The sequence below is a fragment of the Thermobia domestica genome, chromosome 18, assembly GCF_964235325.1.
Source record: "Thermobia domestica chromosome 18, izTheDome1.hap1.1, whole genome shotgun sequence".
In the NCBI taxonomy this organism is placed as follows: Eukaryota; Metazoa; Arthropoda; class Insecta; order Zygentoma; family Lepismatidae; genus Thermobia; species Thermobia domestica.
In genome coordinates this window covers 134,638,390-134,658,626 of record NC_137471.1, presented here as the reverse complement: position 1 = coordinate 134,658,626, position 20,237 = coordinate 134,638,390, and the positions used below count along the sequence as shown (strand labels likewise).

General features: G+C 36.7%; 1 protein-coding gene across 2 annotated transcripts in view; it reads right to left on the bottom strand.

The window, feature by feature from the left end:
* The window catches only part of LPCAT (lysophosphatidylcholine acyltransferase), a 343,891-nt gene that overhangs the window by 11,333 nt on the left and 312,321 nt on the right, over positions 1–20,237 (bottom strand). For both annotated transcript variants that reach the window (XM_081745922.1, XM_081745921.1), the window contains exons 8-10: positions 16,563–16,719; positions 5,547–5,642; positions 2,291–2,432 (exon numbers count right to left, since the gene is read on the bottom strand). In XM_081745922.1, coding sequence (XP_081602048.1) covers positions 2,291–2,432; positions 5,547–5,642; positions 16,563–16,719 — 395 coding nt within the window. The remainder of the gene's footprint in view (positions 1–2,290; positions 2,433–5,546; positions 5,643–16,562; positions 16,720–20,237) is intronic.

The window sequence follows — 20,237 nt, the reverse complement described above, 5'->3', positions numbered from 1 at the left end:
CCCTCCTTCGCATGTCTTCGATGACTTGTACTCCTTCACTTTTCAATGTGCTGGGTCCTTTTTCTTTAGGATCCACTTCTTCCTCTGCTTCGATCGCAATATCTTTGGAGCGTTCTTCTAATCACATAGATCCTTTATCCTTCCAGACTCTAAGGATTCTTTGATTATCTATGACTACATGGCCTTGGTCCTCGATTCCAAACATGCATGCTACTTTTGTTAGTTTTCCCTTCTAATTCTTGTGCTTTCTGATACATCAGATCATATCTGCCACGCCGCTGAAGTTAAATTATTTCTTCACATATCTGTTCCATGTACGTCTCTTTGGCTTTGTCAGTTTCTCTTCTCAATTAATTATTCAGGCTTCTGTATTCTTTGATGTCCGTGGTTTTCGCCCTTCTGTGTTCTTCCATCTTCCCAAGCATCAATTCCCTATGATTTTCTCGGTTCTCTTTTCATCCTGCCGATGTTGTTGTGGAGTGTAACAAAATCTGCTTAACTTTACCCCAGATAATTTCTACACTGCCTACCATATTGCCCATTGCACAGAATTTTTCTTTAATCTCTTCTTTCACATCACTATCCATATTTCTTACTGGCTCTAAGCTCCATTTTCGATTTCTCCTCACATTTTTCTTTATTGACTAACTAGATTTTCACTTCCGCCACTAGGAGATTGTAGTCCGAATCAACGTCTGCTCCTGGTAGTTCCTTTATGTCTCGAACACTACTCCTGCAACGTCGCTTGACAAGAATGTAATCGATTTGATAGCATTTCTTATCTCCTGGACTTTTCCATGTGTATAACATGATTTTTCTTTTCTTAAACCACATATTCATCATCATCATCATCATATCATGCTGATTACAAAAGTCTATCAACATTTGGCCCCGTGCATTTCTTTTACCTAGTCCAAATGATCCTGTCACCCCATTCGCAGCTCCTCACACTACACTGTTGAACTCTCCCATTACTATGGCGTTAACCTTCCCTCTACTTTCTGATGAAATATGTCGCTAATCTCGTCATATATTACTTCTACTTCATTATTATCACGGTCGGTTGTTGACATATAAATTTGCATTAAAATGTACATGAAGAAAAACGAAATAGTTTCTTACTGATCTTGAAATGACGGATAAATTTAAGAAAAAATACTTTTAATTACCCTGCATGAAAGATCTGTTTTGTAGATGGTTCGAATTTCGTAGCTTTCAAATTATTAAAAACATCAAAGTTCATTCAAACCAAGCAATGATTATTAACATAATAGCAGACACAAGATCAAAAATTCTAAAAATTCTGAATTCTTTTCTTAAGCATTCTTCTTTATGCATTATGCTTTAACTCTTTCGGGATTTATGGTACACATACATACATATACATATATGTATGTATGTATGTATTCCATACCTGTGTATTGTTTTAAAACGCTGGTATAACATCTATTACTGCTGGATTTTTATTTATTTATTTATTTATTTTTTTTTTTTTTTATTGTTCAGTCGTACATGCATTGCGAAACAGGTCACATGTGTTTTGAGGAGGAGGTCTCACGTTGGTGAGAGGGGGTCATGACGTCATCTGTTTGACCTTCAAGAGTACAACGATAATAGCTTATTTTGTTCTCTCGCAAGTGCTGTCTAAAAGGTTCTATGGGATCTCAGAACACATATATATGTCGTCGACATGACCATCAGACAAAATACATGACACATTAGCTATACCAGTTATTAGTTTTCAAGTGATTTTGAGACCTGTACGTTAACACAAGACCGGTCCAGAGGGGCCTAGACTTTTGAGAAAGGAACTTTTTTCAGAAAAAAATCCGTTTTCCTCGAATTTCCCTTTTCAGGTATACGATATGGACATGTAAATGATACCCTTTGGAAAGTTGCTTTATTCTGAAGAGGGAAGAGTATAGAAACCATGATCCCGGATAAATAGTGATGATGCAGTATGCTTGACTTCAAGTCAAAAATTTACCTTAAAAATCCCAAAATGGTCAAAGATAATCCTTTTATTTTTAGATTTAATTTGTAACACACACGAAATATGAATGGTAATCAATGAAAATATTACAGGAGCGCGTATTGGGTTTCGTTAATATAGTGCGACTAAAATCAAGTTCAATGCGACTAAAGCTTATCAAAATGTAATTTATGCGATAATTGTGTCTTTCTTATTACGAGTTTTTATTATTATTGTTTATTTATTTACTTAAAAAGCAATCGAGTTTTTGACATTACTACTTCAAGAATTAAGAAGGTTGCAACACAAAGTACTTACTGTATGTAATATAATTCTTCCCTGAGGTATCTATTTGTTTGAATACCCGTTGTACTTCTTCATACGTCATGCTCAATGTGTATTTCAGGGCCAGACTGAGATCATCTACGGACATTTTTCCTTCTCCTCCTCTATCGAATATCTGAAATAATGAAGCATTAATGTGATTTTTATGCTTTTATAAAATGGTGTACACATTTTACACAAACAACAAATTATATCACACTACAGCTTATTTACCACATTCGTATACTAATTACAATTTACGGTAAGCTGTGTTAGCATTTTTTCTCTTCCGCTTTTTATTACCAAAATTGTGAAGTTGTTTTTCACAATTTTCGAATGATAGTAAAGTTTAAAGGTTTATTAGGCAGCAAACAGCATAGCATACATAGCCACTAGTGCGCCCAGACAGCAGGCACATGATATACATGCAACCCTACATATACAACAGTCTTAGATTATATTTAACAGGAGAAAAAATAGATCAGCAATACAAGGTATATATGCAGTGGATATCATAAAATAAATAAATAATAATTATAATAAATTGAACATAAAAAAATTTAGAAGATTACATTTGAATGTAAATCAAGACTTGTAACTAAGATGAAAAGTGCAGTATCCGAAAAAATAATAAAATTTTAAACCTAGAAGTAAAGAAAAGATGATAGGAAAATGGAAGAAGATAGATGACTAAATTACGAACTAACACCAATTAAGGAAAACCTTTCAAACAATTATAATAACGCTAATTCATGTCCTTATTGATTTTTATAAAAGGAAGCATACGTGTTATGACTTAAAAGAACAGTCGATAGGAGAAAGTGCGTATCCACCTACGTATTTTGTTTCTTAACACATGCTGTTGGAAAAGAAGGGGGCGGCTGGTGGAAAGGGCCGTAAAATTTTACGTTGCCCCAATAGGAAAATATCTAGATTCGACACTACCAATCTATATCTAAAATTCAAAATAACTGTTTGTGACTAAATCTCCTGAACCGCCCAACCGATCTCAATCAAATTTTTAACGTGGAGGAGTTTCAAGGCTGGGCTGGTTTTAGGCTATCCACTTTGATGGTAGAACTGAGGGAGGGGGTGTAAAAAATAAATAAAACTTCTTAATTCCTGAACCACTCGATCGATCTTGATCAAATTTTCAACATAGATGAGGTTCAGGCCTGGGGTCGTTTTTACGATTTAAATTTGACGGAGCAACGTAGGGGAGGAGGAAGGGAAGATATATTTTTAAAATCAATTTATATAAGACTGAAAGTGGCTATTTTTGTAACTTAATAGTAACTCTTGAACTATCCGTCTGATTTCAATCAAATTTTCAAGATACATGAGGTTTGGATCTGCAAACACTTTTGTGATTTCACTATATCGGTAGATCATAGGGGAGGGGGAGGGGAGAAGACGTATAAATAAAATGTAATAACACCTAATAACTTTTGAACCACCCAACCAATCTCAATCAAATTTTCAACATATATGAGGGTCGGGCCTTGGGTGTTTTTTTATCGTTTCAGTTTGACAAGACAACGTAGGGGAGAGGGAGGGGGAAGATATATGTAAAAAAAAGTAAAAATAAAAATGACTGCCTTTGTGACTTCATCACTCTTGAACCACTCGATCGATCTCAATCAGATTTTCAACATACTTGAGTTTATGGGCAGGGATTACTTTAGGCTATTCACTTTGACGGTGCAACGTAGGGGAGGGGGAGAGAAATTTAGTGTTGAATCCATAGTTTTCGGGGTCGATGAGAGAAACTGACACTTTTGATGCTGTTTCAATCAAAGTTCAGCCCTGATTGTTGGGGAGCGGGAGGGTACAACGTAGGGGAGGGGGATAATCATTTAAAAATATTCGAATATTACTAATATTAGTGTCGAATCCATAGTTTTAGAAGTAGCTGAGATTAATAGTGACAATTCTGATGCCGTGTGCCGTAGCACGGAGGAGAGGGAGGGGGAGCTCTATATATAATAATGATCGAAAATGACCAATATTAGTATCTAATCCATAGTTTTCGGGATCATTCAGATGAACAGTGACATTTCCGATCCGGTTTAAATCCAAAATCAGCCCCGCCACTTGGGGGAGGGAGCGAAAATGGCCACTATCAGTGTTGAATTTATAGTTTTCTGGGTCCCTTAGATGAACAGTGATACTTTCGATCCTGTTTAAATCTAAATTCAAACCCGCAACTTGGGGGAGAGGGAGGAAGAGAAATTTCAAAATAACCGAAAAGACCGATATTAATGCTGAATCCACATTTTTTTGCGGTCGCCGAGATGAACAGTGACACTTCTGATGCTGTTTAAATCCATTTTTAGTCCCGACACTTGAGGGATGAGGAGGGGTGACATACGTTAAATTGATCGAAAATAAGGAATATCAGTGTGCATTTCAACCCAGCGAAGCGGGTAATATATGCTAGTCCGTAATAAAAGTCTACGAAGGAACAAAATATGAGGACCGTTCGGAAAGTAACCTCCAATTTTTTTTTTTAAGAAACACCAAATTAAATAAGAATGTATTATATACATCTGAAAACTACTACTTTGCTCTATTTTTCAACAAAGTTTCCATAAACATTCAAGCACTTATATCTCTGCACTAGCTTAGAAATTGCATCAGCATAAAAACCTCACGCCTGTGACCTGAACCAGCCTGTCACTAGCACAGTCATAGCACAGTCCTGGAAATTTGTAGACAATCATTGGAAAGCTCAGAGATCGTGAAACGTCTATTTTCACGAACTTTTCCATCAATTTTTCTGAGCGAGTTCATCAGTGATCACTGATGGCCTGCTATTTCTCTCTTCGTCATGAATGTTCATTCACTTTTAAAGGAACGGACCCATTCACCAACAACTCCTTCACTCATCACACACGGACTATACACGGTACAAAGTTCCCGATGAATACCTGCTGCTGTCGAATGTGGTTTTACCTTAAGAAAACGTATAACAGCTCACACCTCGCACTTGGCGGACTTTTCTATTGCAGTACACATTTTGAGAAGTAATCAGACAACCTTCACTCTACCACGATTGGATACAGACTGATCTACCGCACAAGTTTGTGCAAAGATAGTAGCACTTCTTCACTACTTCACGCACAGTGACCAATCGGAGGTTACCTTCCGAACGCGCCTCATAGTAAGATATTTTGCTTTAGATACAGTTTAGGGTTTCAAATTGAGTTTCAAACTAAAAAATAAATAAAATTAATTAAAATAAAGTGACCTTAAACGCCATCTGTATCATTTCTTCTGTATTCTTCGCTTTCGATACTAGAACGCCCAGCAAGTACTCTCGAATGTCTATCACACCTCTAGATTGCTGTTGGGAAAAAACAAAAGTTCATAATTAATTTTAGTAATAGACGTGAGACATCAAAGCTTTTACAAAACAAATATCAAATTCGTAATTCAGTTTGCTGAAAGAAAACAAACAAACAAACAAACACACAAACAAACAAACAAACAAACAAAAAAACACACACACACACACACACGTGTGTGTGTGTGTGTGTTGGAAAAAAATATAAAACTCACAATTAAGTTTACTGACAACAAAGACACATGGTTATTAAAGATTTTACAGAACAATTACATATTAGGAGGGCTGTCCAGGAAGTAACAGACGCTTTGAAATTAAAAAAAAAAAAAAGTAACAGTGAACAATCAAAATTGTATTATATATATTTCTTAGGCTATTTTTACCCACACAATCGCCACGCAAATTACGGCATTTATCATACAGTGGCACAAGTTTTTAAATACCATCACAGTAGAAATCTACCGCCTGCGAATACAACCACGGGCGCACGCCGGCATGCAGGTCGGCATCAGTATCAAAGCGTTGTGTAGCGAGTCATGTCTTCATTGCCGAGAAGAAATGGTAGTCGCTCGGCGCCAAATCCGGACTGTATGGTGGGTGATCGAACACTTCCCTTCCAAAACCACTCAGGCCCCCCTCGTGTACGCTTCGCCGTGTGTAGACCATTGTCTCACTCGGCCTTCACTCATTATTCCATATCCGTACACTGCACACAGTTGGCGATGGATTTCAATTGACTTGTGTTTTTTTGCCAACAAAAAGCTAATCCCAGAAAGCACCTCACAAGAGGCGAGATTTATTATTGTAGTGCACATTGTAACACGTCACAGGAAGCACAGTAAGAGCGGCACAGTCAGCACGCTAACACAGCTGGATGCCCTACAGTACTGTGTGGGGCAGCATTCTGACACCAAAATGGCGACTAGTCCCGCCCACTCCCGCGATAGGTCAAAACATCTGGTTCTTTCTAAACAGCCCTCGTAAAATCAATACACTGATATATACACAGTTTTTAATGAATCATTTTCCTTTTCAAAAGTGGAACAGCGAAAGTATTGTACATTTATCTTTTATAATAATGCAGCTAATCATTCGTTGTTGGTGTTTAGCGTCTCTTGTCATCGAAGCTACATGAGACATGGACCTACAATTTAAAGTGGAATTAAAACCACCCTAATGGGTTTAACAAAGGTAAGTTAGACAGTCTTAAGAATTTTAATAAATTATATGCTAATTAAATAAATATGGTACATGCTACTTCTTATCTAATTGGTTTATTGCAAGAAGAAATAGCAATGTCACGTGCACACGACATGAAGGAGTTCGGGTTGTATGGCGTGGTATTTTCTCAATTAACATTGACACAGGAAGTGGTAGCAATTTCTATCTCTTCTGGTTTCAATAGAGACTGTAGTACTGATGGAATGTACTCTTGGAACGTTTGATTGATTGCAGAAAACCGCTTCTATCTACTACCGTCTTTACTCTACAACGATCACCGTTAAAACTGGAAGTGTTGTATTTTCTGTCACTTCCGGTCTTAAGAGAAAGAGAAAGAGAGAGAGAGAGAGAGAGAGAGAGAGAGAGAGAGAGAGAGAGAGAGAGAGAGAGAGAGAGAGAGAGAGAGAGAGAGATTAGAGTGGAATGGAGCATATTCTTGGAAAGAGTAACTGATTGCAGAAAATCTTTTCACTCTACCTAGTATGTCTTTCTACGACACAATCGAGCTACCTTGTGGCTAAGCGGTTAACGTTCGCGTCTTTGGTATGGAAGACTAAAGTTCGATTCCTGGCGGGAGTTTATGTGGTTCGGATCTCACGTCAAGCTGTAGGTCTACGTCTTATATAGCCTCGCTGCTAAAAAGGGATGCTAAACTCAAATCAAATCAAAATCTACGACACAATCAACGTTGAAACGGGAAGGGTTGATTTCTGCTTGTATCGGTTTTAGTAGAGATTAGAATGGAGATGGAAAATCTTTCTGAGAGGCTTAATTGAATACAGAAAACCAATTCTCGCTATCTAAGATATCAGGGCTCATAGTGGTCTGGTTTCTTGTAAATAGCTGAAAAGTGACCAAAAGCACACGAAAAAGTGACCTAAAGTAAACGAAAAAGTGAGGAAAAGAAAAACGAAAAAGTGACCAAAATCTCATCATGCCCCTTTTTCCTTTGTCAATTTCTCCATCGCCTCTCTCTCTCTGTTGTTTTGTTTCATCTTTTCTTCTTTACTTCTTCTTTTTGAGCTTCCTCCTTTCTTAGGTTTTCTAATTATGGTTTGTAGTTGCGGTAAGCAGACTTTGCAGATGTAAGAAGCTTCTGAGTAAGTGGAACCAGTTCTGGCCTATTTCCGAATTTCTTCATCCCAGACATTATATGTAACTTAGCCTTGAGAGTTCTCAAAGCCATGAAATACTCAAATTCATCAGCTACTCTTAAGAAGAACATACAAGCATAATACAAGACGAACATGATGAACCTCACAAATACATACACAACGTTGAGCGGAGTGTTAACTACTGCGAGAGAAAACTAAAAGACTATTATGATAGAAGAAAGAATAGACACAGAAGGGTTCTCAACCCCACCTTGAGAGCTTAAGCATCCGCCAATCATCCACTGTGCTTTACAAAGAATAAAAGCTGAAGTGATAATAAAACTGACTGTTTCACATGGGGCAGCAAGTACTGAAGCTTTCAGAAGAGTAATGAGTAACAAGTTTTTGCCTTTTCCCATTTATTTTTATTTTATTATTATTTTATTTTTTGGTTTTTTATTTTATTTATTTATTTATTTATTTTTACAAAACTGTCAATGCAAAACATAAATCACACGAAAAAGTCACTTTACCTCCCAAAAAAGTAACTTTTAGTGACAAATTTGAAAAAAAAGTAACTTTTAGTGACCAACTTGAAAAAAAGTAACTTTTAGTTTAAAAAAAAAAAAAAGTGACTCGCTGTGAGCTCTGAGATTTCTATTCTTTGTTTATTATTAAAACAGGAAGTTGCAGATTTTCTACCACTTCTGGTTTTAATAAAGAGATTAGAGTGGATATGGAACATTCTTGAAGCGTTTAATTGGTTGAAGAAAAACAGCTTCTCGTTGTTACGAGTTTTTACTCTATAATGATCAACGTTAAAGCCTAAGCCTTGATTTCTGGCACTTCCAGTTTTAGTTGAACGTTAAGGATGGGATGGGGATAAAGAATGTTCTTGAAACGCTTAATCCAGGGTGCAAAATTTCAAAGTCAGGCGCACTCACTAACCCAGAACTGATGGTCGCCAGTATCTCTCACGTACAAATTATGAGAGGTCCCCCCCCCCTCCCCACGATCTTTGGTTTGACAAAGAAAGGCCATAAAATTTCAAAATCTGACAATTGGATTCAGGATAATCAATTTTGAATTGGAGAATTCAAATACATTTGTAAAAATATCTTACCTTAAGACTTCATGTTTGTGTAACGCTTTCTCTCTGCACTGAAGTACCAGTTGTCGATTGTAGTGACAACGGTATCTCATACAAATGTCTATTTTTTAAAAAAATGTTTTATATATTTACTTATTTTGTTATTTATTTTTTATCAATGACATCGTGACGTAATTGGTTGATCTATTCTAGGCACTGGGCTGTTCCCCCAGCTGTTTTAGCTTCAAACAGGGGGAAACGATCTCTCCTTCATGATCACGCGCCAGAAGGCAAACCATTTCGATTGAGGGAGGGACGAATTACAACGTTGTGAAGACCTTACTTTCCATGTCCGTTGTGAAGATTTCACATTCCGTGTTTTCTCTCACCGAGTGACAATTATTTTTGTGCGAAACAGAAACTGCGCAACCCTGTGAGTTAGGCAGAAACCATTCCTACTGAACACTGCTCGCCAGCTCTAAATTTCTACTCGCCAATGGCGACCGGAAATTTTGCACCCTGGCTTAATCTATTGTAGAGAACAGCTTCTGCGACTTATTAACCGTATTTGCTCTATAGCGAAGATTGAAAATTGACTATTTCTGTTACTTCCGGTTTCGGTATCGCCTCCTTTAACCTCCTTCTTTCGGTACCGGTAACGCCTTCGACCCTCTACATTCAGACCACATTTGATGATAGTTCAATTTGTTCTTTATATATCGACAGGGTAAACATATAAAGGAGTTTTGGTAAACCAAATTCTTTAAAAAGCATTTTACCTTAGGCGACGTGTTATTTACTGACAGGGAAAACTGAAATGAAGATAACTCCTATGTATCAGAGATATGAAAAGTATTTTCCATTACGATTCGCCGCCAGCTGAGGAAGATTGTGACAACGTTCACGCAAACTATTTTGAATCTCAATAGTCAACATGTCGCATTAGGTACACATCCTTTCTCTTAATTTAACAGCATATGACAAATAATTCGTACCCTGATTTACGGTTTCATTAATTTGTCTTAATTAAAAATAAGATAAATTGTGCGGTAGATAAATACAGTCGTCTTATACCAGAACATAGTAAAAACTATTACATACATACATACTACAGAAAATCTTACAGTTTAACGTCCCACAATTATGCCTGTGAGGCTAAAGAGAGACGATGATTAAAGCAAGTGAATGATGATGGAAGAACTGGCGGAAAGAGAAAGTGGGAGGAAACGCGAGTACCCCGAGAAAATCCGCAATCACGATATTGTCCACCACAAACTTACTTTACCGGGGATCGAACTAGGGAACCCAATCACCAGAGGTATGCACTGTACCACTGAGCCACCGTGCCCCCATGTACTTCTATACACACACTATAGAAGTACATTATAAGCACTTCCGCTAAAGAGTCATCAGAAGCAAAGAAAAGAAAAGAAAGAAAAAATGCACGAACAAACAGCTTTGGAGCGTCCTGTGTTGCAAGAAAGTCGAAAAATGAAATGAAATGAAATCTTTGAGTTTTACGTCCCACGTTTATGCCGGTTAGGCTAAAGGAGACTGTGATTATGAGAAATGAATGAAATGGTGGAATGAAGAAAGTGGGAGGAAACGGGAGAACCCCGAGAAAACCCACGCACACGGTGTTTGTCCACCACAAAGTTCACTTGGCCGGGGCTGGGATCGAACCCGGAACCCCAAGCACCAGAGGTGAACGCTCTACCACTGAGCCACCGCGGCCCCCATGCAAGAAAGTCGAGCACGTTTTACATGGAGAGAGGTTAAACTAACGGAAGGGTTGATCGTTAACAGTACTGACGAAGATAGATTAAATGACAAAGAAATTTACACATTATATCAGAAACTACGTGCAATATATATACAGAATATGGATAACGGACAGATTGTAGTGCAGTGGGTATTACAGACGGTCAAGACCACTGGGGTGCTTTGCGGTTAGAAAAATAATGGAAATGTCTTAATGTCTTCCTATCTCTTTCTGAAGAACATGAAAGAGTCTGGGGCAAGAGCTTTAAGGATAGATGTGCTCAAATATACTACGGTAATTAGTTGTGTGTTCTAGCACAATAGATGGAGAACTTCGGCGCTGCACGACTATGGGTGGTTCTTGATGTGAGTCGACAGGAGTTAAGAGTTTTGCCAACAGAGAAAGCTGGATAAAGGTTACATTTGAGAATGGAAATAAAAATTGAAGAATCACAGCTAACAGAATGATTGAAACTCTTTTGGTACTGGGATATTGGAAGATCAAACTGGTATTCCGAATAGGGCTCCGACTTCTTCAACGTCCTGCCAATGACTAAATTCTTGGTGCGTACTAGGAGGAAGGCGGTTCCATAGAATTAACCTATGATCCTTAAAATAACAATAGACTGAATTTACAATTGGTATGTGGTAAAATTTCTACACTCGAAATCGAATTTCATAACTTGCAATGAGCTGCATTGTTGAATTGCAAGAAAATCACCAGTCGATTCCAGATTGTTAAATAATGATGGTGAAGAATACCGCACATCCGCTATATCCACTCTGTGTAGAGATTCCATTTGCTGAGAATATAACACAGGCTCTCAGTATAAAAAGACTTTGAATTCCATCAAACATATAACCATGGCTGAAACTTGATCTGGCTGAAACTAATAGTTTCTCGCAGCAAGATAACAACACACAAGTTTGTCAATAATAATGACAATTTATATGCAGTTATAAGGAAAAATAATTTTAGTTTCATATACAGGCTGCTGAAAAGTAACACCCCAAATTTTATGTATGTGAGGGTACCTCAAAGAAACTGAATTAATTTTTTGGTGAACAGAGCTTTTGTAGTACCGCATTTTGCCGCTAGGAGCGCATAGAGCGAACATTCCTGAGTCAGTAAGCAGAGTGCCGTCGCTGAAGAAGATCAGGACTAGTTCCGGCAGAGTTTATAGTGACAACTGTTTTGTGATCGTCGTTTTTGCAATAGCTTATTTTCGTGAACAGCGTGCGGCGATTAAATTCTGTTTTTTGCTCAGAAAAAATGGAAGAGAAACTCTTGAAAACGGCGTAAAAGAACGATGCTATGGGGAAAACTCACGTGTTAGAGTAGTTTTCCCGTTTCAAAAATGGTAAAATGTCAATTGATGACAAACCTCATTCTAGTCGTCCTTCCACAGCCCGAACATCTGGAAAATGTTGAAGAAATTCGTTCAATCATCAATGAAGATCGACGACGGACCACTAAAAAAATTGTGGAACTGTGATTTGGAGTTTAGTGCAAAGAATTTTGACAGAAGATTAGGGAATAAAAAGAGTGGCTTCCAAATTCGTGCCACGACTGCTAAATGCTGAACAAAATACAAGATCGCGTGGAAGCATGCTGTGCTTTGTAAGAAGAGTCCTGAAATGATATAGACTTTTTAGTGTCAAGGAGTAAAAAGAGACGTGAAAGGAAAACGTTTTGCTGATGTTGAAGTGAAGAAAGAAACGACGGAGGCGCTGTCACGCATCACAAAAGATGAATTTAAACAATAGTGTGAAAATGGAATACAAGATTGAACAAGTGTATAACGGCAAGTGGAGAGTACTTTCAAGGGGATTGAAGGTTTGTCCTTAAAATGTAAATAAATAAGTTTAAAAAAAAAAGTAAAGTACCGTTTCATTCAGGTATTCCCACGTATATATTAAATGAACGAAAGAAAATTATAATGAATGTCAATGGAAAACCTACTTATTTTAGATCTATAAAAAGTACTAAAAGTTTGAAAGGAATCACTTTTTCAACCAACCCATAACTTGAAGACTACGGAGCCTAGTTTCGATGGTGTGTTAATATTTGTGACGTTTCTCAGTTACAGTTCTCATTAAAACTTCGTTCTCCCTCTCTACCTGCTGAAGTTTGAAGTCAGTTTATATTGTAATTTACTTTTAACTGTATTTGCGTTATAGTGTTTCTATGTGGCTTCTGATAAGTAAATAGATTACTAACAAATTTTACGAATTCAAAGTGTTTTGTATATGGGGTGCATGTATTACTTCAGGTATCATTAAAAAAATGTAAGGTTGATAAATAGTTAAGCTTGTAACAGTATTTCAGAAACGTTTGACAACAGCTAACAAATAAGCAAGTAAAGAATGATATTTCTTACCTTAACTATATTTATTGTCGGTAGCGATAATGTTAATTGAATGCTCTACCGACATCTGTAGACCAATTCGTCACAAGTGCACTACTAACTGGTTACATCATCTTTGCTTGATATATGAGCTATCTTATTTGTAGATCACTATACCTTCAATTAAGTTTGTCTTGAAGACAAAGATGTGTTGTTTTCTGCAATAATACCATCCTGCCAGACTACTTGAACTACTAAAGGAAACAACGCATCTTCACCTTCAAGACAAATTCAACTGAAGATATTGCAATCTATAAATTAAAAACACCCCATATACCAAGAAAAGAAGACATTCGGAAAGATGTAATTGTATATGAGAAATGAAGGAAACAACCGATTTTATATCACACGAATTCCTATGTGGGTGCGCATTCAATCATGAACATACACAGCTCTTGAGGTCGGTGTTCAGCCACTGATATATAGTTCCGGGCTCGGTCCAGTCTGTGTATCACTAAATTCACACTCGTAGAAAACTTAATAAGAAAAATAAACTGTTTCCTGAATTTATCATATCCAATATACAAAAATGAAATTAATTTTGTGAGTGATCGCATCATGGAAAATGAATTTTTGAATATGTCAGCATCCTGCCTCAGTCATGATGTGATTGGATGTGAGCTATGAGAGCATAACGGAGTTCCATTTCTGTGTAAAGGAGGTTAAAACGTCAGCCAAAGTGTACCAGGAGACAGTGCTTGAGAGACTAGTCAAGAATTTCACCAACTTCCTCTTCCATGGACAGAACTAGAGCTTCCAGCAGGACTCAGAAACAGCACAAGGCATGAACAACCCAGTAGTGGCTGAAGGCAAATGATCCGGACTTCCATTCCCAATTCAGATTGGCCTTCTGCAGACCAATACCCTCTGGACTACAAATTGTGGCCAAAGCTTCAGAGATGACTTGCAAGAAGAGACATTCCAGTATTGAAAGTTTCAAGTGGTCTCTTCGGAAGCTGCAGATTTTCCAGTTGATGTGTTGCGTGTTGCAATTGACGAGTGGCTACAAAGACTTAAGGACTATGTGCATACTAATGGTGATCATTCTGAATAATTATTTGTGATTTTGGTTCATAATGCATCCAGGTAACTCATGTTACATCCCTGATCATTTTGTGTCAATTTACCTAAAACTTTGGGACAGTATTTATGGTAAGACTAGATACTAATCACCTTCGATTAAAATTCATATTCTAGTGGAGAAAGGGGATCAGGGTTCACAATTTATATGAAAAATTTTAGTATGAGTCCGTCAAGTTCGTAAGATAAAAACTCAGTACACAAACTCCTTATTAAAAAACTCGCGGGCACGCACTCCAGCGTTTTTGAAAATCCCTGTCTAAGGGGAGGTGAAGTGGGCATTTTTAAAATATTTTTCGTCTTCTTCAAAGCTGTGTTGTCTGCTTTATGTAATAGCATCACGGGAAACAGTTGACCAGCTTGACACAAATTTTATAATGTAGTTAGTACCTAAATCAATACATCGTCGAGATCTAATACTAGAAATTATAGATGCGTTAAAATATCAAATAATACTGTCGATAAAGTGAATACTTTCAAATATCTAGGATCAATATTAACAGACCATGGCTGATTGACTGAAAGCATGAAATCTGTTATTATTCAGTTGAAGGTCTTTTGCCGTCCCGAATTCTGTGGAGGAATTTGAAGCTTAAAATATATAAAACGATAATTATGTCTATTTTTTGTATGGTTGTGAAACATCCTTGTTTACTCGGAGGGAAGAACGTAGACTGACAGTATTTAAGAACACGATTCTGAGACGAATATTCGGACCCAAGAAGAACAGGAATGGTGAATGACGGAAACTTCATAATGAGTAACTGCATAATTTATACCGCTTAACAAACATTGTTAGGGTCATCAAATCTAGGAGGCTCAGGTAGACATGTCATGTAGCCAGAACGGAAGAAAGTAGGAACGCTTTCAAAGTTTTAACTGAGAGTCCAATTGAAAACGTCCATTAGGAAGACTCAGGCGCAGAAGGGAGGAAAATATTAAGATGGATCTCGCAGAAATAGGAATACAAAGGAGAAACTGGATTTAGTTGGCAAAGGACAGAAGTCAATAGAGAGCTTTTGTGAATGCGGCATTGAATCTCCGAGTTCCATAGGCCATAGAATGAGTGAGTGAGTTAGTACCTATTTCGAGCTATGGTTTATCATCTCACTATTCAATAGCGTATCCAAAGAGAGATGTTGACTATCAAAATTTCAGCCATACACAAGGTATCTCACGATCCTGTCACAAGTTACGACAATGACATTTGGTAAATACATTCATTATTATTATTATTATTATTATTATTATTATTATTATTATTATTATTATTATTAAAAAGTGTTCCAGCGTTTCCAGAACTCAGGTTTTAACAGAGAAGAGGAAGGGGGTCTACAACTTTTCACCATATTGAAAGCGATGTTGTCTGATTATATCACGGGAAAACGGCTGACCCGTTCGTAATGAATTATAAAACGCTGTTAATACCTACCTTCACCTGGAATTTTGTCACGTCACTTCGAATATAGGATGTACCCTAAGGGGGTAGGAGGGTTCAAAATTTACGCCAAAAATTGAAAATTTGACGGAATTTTATCATTATAGTTTCATTGAAATGCGCATCTCATGATGAGGAATGGGGTTCAAATATTTTCAATAATCTCTTCGTGCATTTCATCTAACAGACATTTCAGCTAACATTAATAATGTGTAATTCAACCGTCAGAGGTGTTCTATGGACACTGAACGGTCAAGCACAAAAGGAGTCGTGCGGTACAGCCCATGTGGTCTAAGTGAACCATAGCACCAACTTAGGATGATAAAATGTGTGTATTAAGGATAACAAACTTTGTACTTGATAATTTAGCAGCTAACGCATCCACACGGTAAACCGGACAACTGGCTCTAGGTCCAGTTATGCATTTCTTCACTCTTTATGTATAAAACGTACCTACGTGTTTATTTTCGACAAATTGGTCTGCAGATGGTTGCAGAACATTCAACTGAAAATATCGCCAGCAATAAATTAAATTTGTGCTATTAAGGTAAGAAATTTCGTTCTTTATTATGGATGGAAAAAAAAAAAAAAAAAAAAAAAAAAAAAAGCAGCTCAATATTTTACACTCAGAATTACTTATATTTACTCACAATCATTTCTGCTATAAGGTACAGAAAGTAAGGAAAATTTGATATGTACGCAAGAAAAGATACTTTAAATTGGAACTGTGTTACTCACATTACTCTTTTAACATGGTATCAGTGACATTATAAAAACATATCTAACATTACGAGATAACTCGTCTATTTTAAATACAGAAATCATTACCTTATCGTATAACCTAAATAACTGTTGTAACGCTGGATCACTTGCTGGAACATTCAACACCTTCGCAAATTCTTCGTACGTAGTCTCTCCTTGTTCATTTGTTATAATATGGGGGTTTGCTGCAAGTATCTTCTCTTCAATATTTGTTTCAGTAAGGCTAAAAAAATAAAAAATATATATTAAAAACATATATCCATATATTTATCATATATTCGTACTTTGTTCAATTTTAGTGTTTAAGAAGAATATTTACAAACCTATGCAGTATTTATTTGGTTCTCAAATTTATTTTTTTTCTATTACCTCCATACGATATACACTCTAATTTAGAAGTTCTCAAACTCTGAACTGAAATTACTTCAATTTAGTGATGCACAAGATATATTACATCATGTAGATAGTAACAATTATAAGTATTCCTGCTTTAAAATTGTTAAAATTAATAACAATCATTTGGTCAGTTTATTTTCATTTCTGAAAATAAATTATATATAAATTATTGAAATCTTCTACTCTGTCAAGACAAAACTCTTATTTCTGTTGTACATTTTCAGACAGCTTGAGTAAATATGTATATTGTAAGGTTCCGCATGTCTATACGTCATGCAATAACCACATGTGAACTACATGTGTTAGTAATAAATAAAAACAAACAGACGACGGTCCCGAAGAGGAGTCGATCACCATCGCCAACAGTCGGAAGGACGAGAATCAACGAAGGAAGCCGACAAGACAGGATAAAAAGGACCTGCATGCCTCGACCAACATCAATCTTCCCGGATTGATCGAAACACCTAAAACCCCTCTCACGACGCTTGTACACCGAGAGTATCTCACCTCAAAGCCCACGACGCTTGGTCACCGGGCTCCTATCTAATCTTACCTAAATATTAGTGGAATTTCTTATTATAATTTGTGTACATAAGCTTTTTATAATAAAAAGGTGAAGGGAAAAGTCCAAATCACGAGTACATTTTATTGCTCTACCCAAGAAATTTTACAATATTCTTATTGTCACTGCAAAAGCTACCAATAAATGTAAGACTAGTCTCCTTTTCTTCCTGATACATTCCCTTCCGCCTAGCCAAGAACTTCCTCGTTCATTATATGCAAAAGTCATTGTCCCGATTTAAAAAAAGAAAGAAAGAAAGAAAAAACAGAAGACACGTTTTCAAGGGGTAATCGTAATGAAGATTTGATAGATGTAACATCGAGGAAAACGTTCAACACCATTGGATACTACTTCGCTTTATGCCATTTGAATTACAGTTCTGAAGATGCATTGCCACAGAAATAGTCTAAGATCATCCATTTCATGATGCAGAGGTGAAGAGCAACTCTCACCGTAGATTCATTCCGACGCCCCCTAGCAGCTTGATAGGCTTTGGTTCCAGATGTCAACCTGCTTCAACTTCTCCAGTTTCCAGAGTGGAAGACTCAGGAAAGATTCCATTCGTCATACCAGACGACAAAGACGACGCCAGTCATTCAGGAACTATTAAAGCTAGTGCTCAATCTTTTATTTTAATAACCTTTTCCTTCCTTATTTCACCTTACTTTTTACACTTGTTATTTCATCAATTTAAATGAATTGAGTTTATGTTCAGAAATAACTTTTATTAAGTCCCGTGCAGGACACCAGTTTCATCTCAATCTTTTACATCCCTTAATTTAGCTTCTGGTAACTGTACTCTGAGCTAATAACGGATGCCCCATACGTCGGTACATAGTGACAATGTAAACTCATATATGTGAACTTACAGTGCTGTCGGAAAAAAAAAAGAAAAAAAAACAATTATTAAAATAAAATATTGAGCACTAGCCTTAATGTCTTCACAATTCGCACCTAAAAATGAAGCTACGCAGCAATCAATGTCTCGCGAAAACAGTTCACTAAGATATACATATTACTGCTTTCTCTGGTATAGGAATATCAGGTAACAGCTGTTGAAAGATACCGCAGCAACTTTCAAACTTTTTTTTTTTTTTTTTTTTTTTTTTTTTGTGCAAAATAAGCTTCGATTAAAGCAAATCTCTCCTTGTATAAGACTCATAGCGATCTGGCTTTGCTTGACTTCCTGCCAACTTCAGCGCCAGGGCTGTTCTTTGGCGCTACTGTCGAGTGGTGGCCAATGTTTACCGAAGTCTCTCACAAATATTGCAAAAAACAATGTTCTAATTATTTTCGCGTTTCTTCAATTATTACATTTTAAACTCAGAATTCGGTGACTTTTGAATCGTAGTGTATTTTTGTGATTTTGTTCTTTTAAGACCAATTTACTTGAATGTACCTTGAGAAGTATACATGAGTCATGGATTAAGAATGTCACATTTTTATACTTTTGCATATTATATTTCTGTCATAGAAGACACAAATTTGAACAGCAATTTGAATTCTCTTCTAATACGAGGCTGGGAAGACAAGTGAAGGTGTGATCATTTACTGAAATAATTTTTCTTGTAGTACATTGCATAAACTTTTGTTTTCTACAATGTATGATACGATGAATGTGAAACACTCGTCAGGCTTAATATGCCCCGACGTCACTATAAATATGATAATTAGGGACTGGACGGGAAGCTGTCACACTTCCCGGAATGCCAACACTACAAGTGACGATACTCTTGACGAACAACTATGACAAAAGCAGTCGTCTGTATGTAGTGAAAATCTAGAGCTTCTGCATGACAGACTAAATATCCATTCAATGTGTGTAATCGTATTAACTTCGTAGCTACGATGAAACTAAGAACACAATGATTTTATATTGTCAACTTGGATTGTCACTCCTTTAAAATTTACTTTGGAATGTAGCATTTCAACTAATAGAGCTTTATGAATAAACCCAGATTGCTAGCATTAGCTCGAGGTACATGTTACATTACCAACATTACTAATAGTAAATGAACGCACCTATAATGTGCCTTGAGATACTTTGGGGATCTCCATCAATGTTTTGAGTCGGCAAAACAGAACTCACTCTCTTTGTGTGTGTGTGTGTGTGTGTGTGTGTGTGTGTGTGTGTGTGTGTGTGTGTGTGTGTGTGTGTGTGTGTGTGTGTGTGTGTGTGTGTGTGTGTGTGTGTGTGTGTGTGTGTGTGTGTGTGTGTGTGTGTGTGTGTGTGTGTGTGTGTGTGTGTGTGTGTGTGTATATATATATATATATATATATATATATATATATGAGGAACACAATTTAAAGTGACAGTTAACATATATTTTGATTTATTCTTAATGTATTTGAATGTGTGTTTACGTAGCGAATGTGTTATGTAAGACAAAAGTGTATGACAATTCTTACGCTAAAAAAGGAGAAATTAACTACATAATACCTAACGTATTTGATAGTGATAACCAAATCAAAGAAGACCATTAGTTGAGTCAACAATCTCTCAAAAAGATTCTTCGAGTAACTTTACAAATATCTGATTCTAAACTGTTGTTGAATATCGACGTTGTCACTTGAAATGGGAACAGACTACAATTATGATTGCCCAAGACTCTAATCCAGACTGACTGTGACGAAATAAACTCAAGTATTTAAACAACAAAGATACTTGCACTGCAGCAATTGACTTCCAACATTCGTCAAAATCATTACAGTGCGAACGAGATTTCTCTGAAGAAACATTAGTTAACCAATTCTTCTTAAAGACTGAGCGTCATGTCAGCACT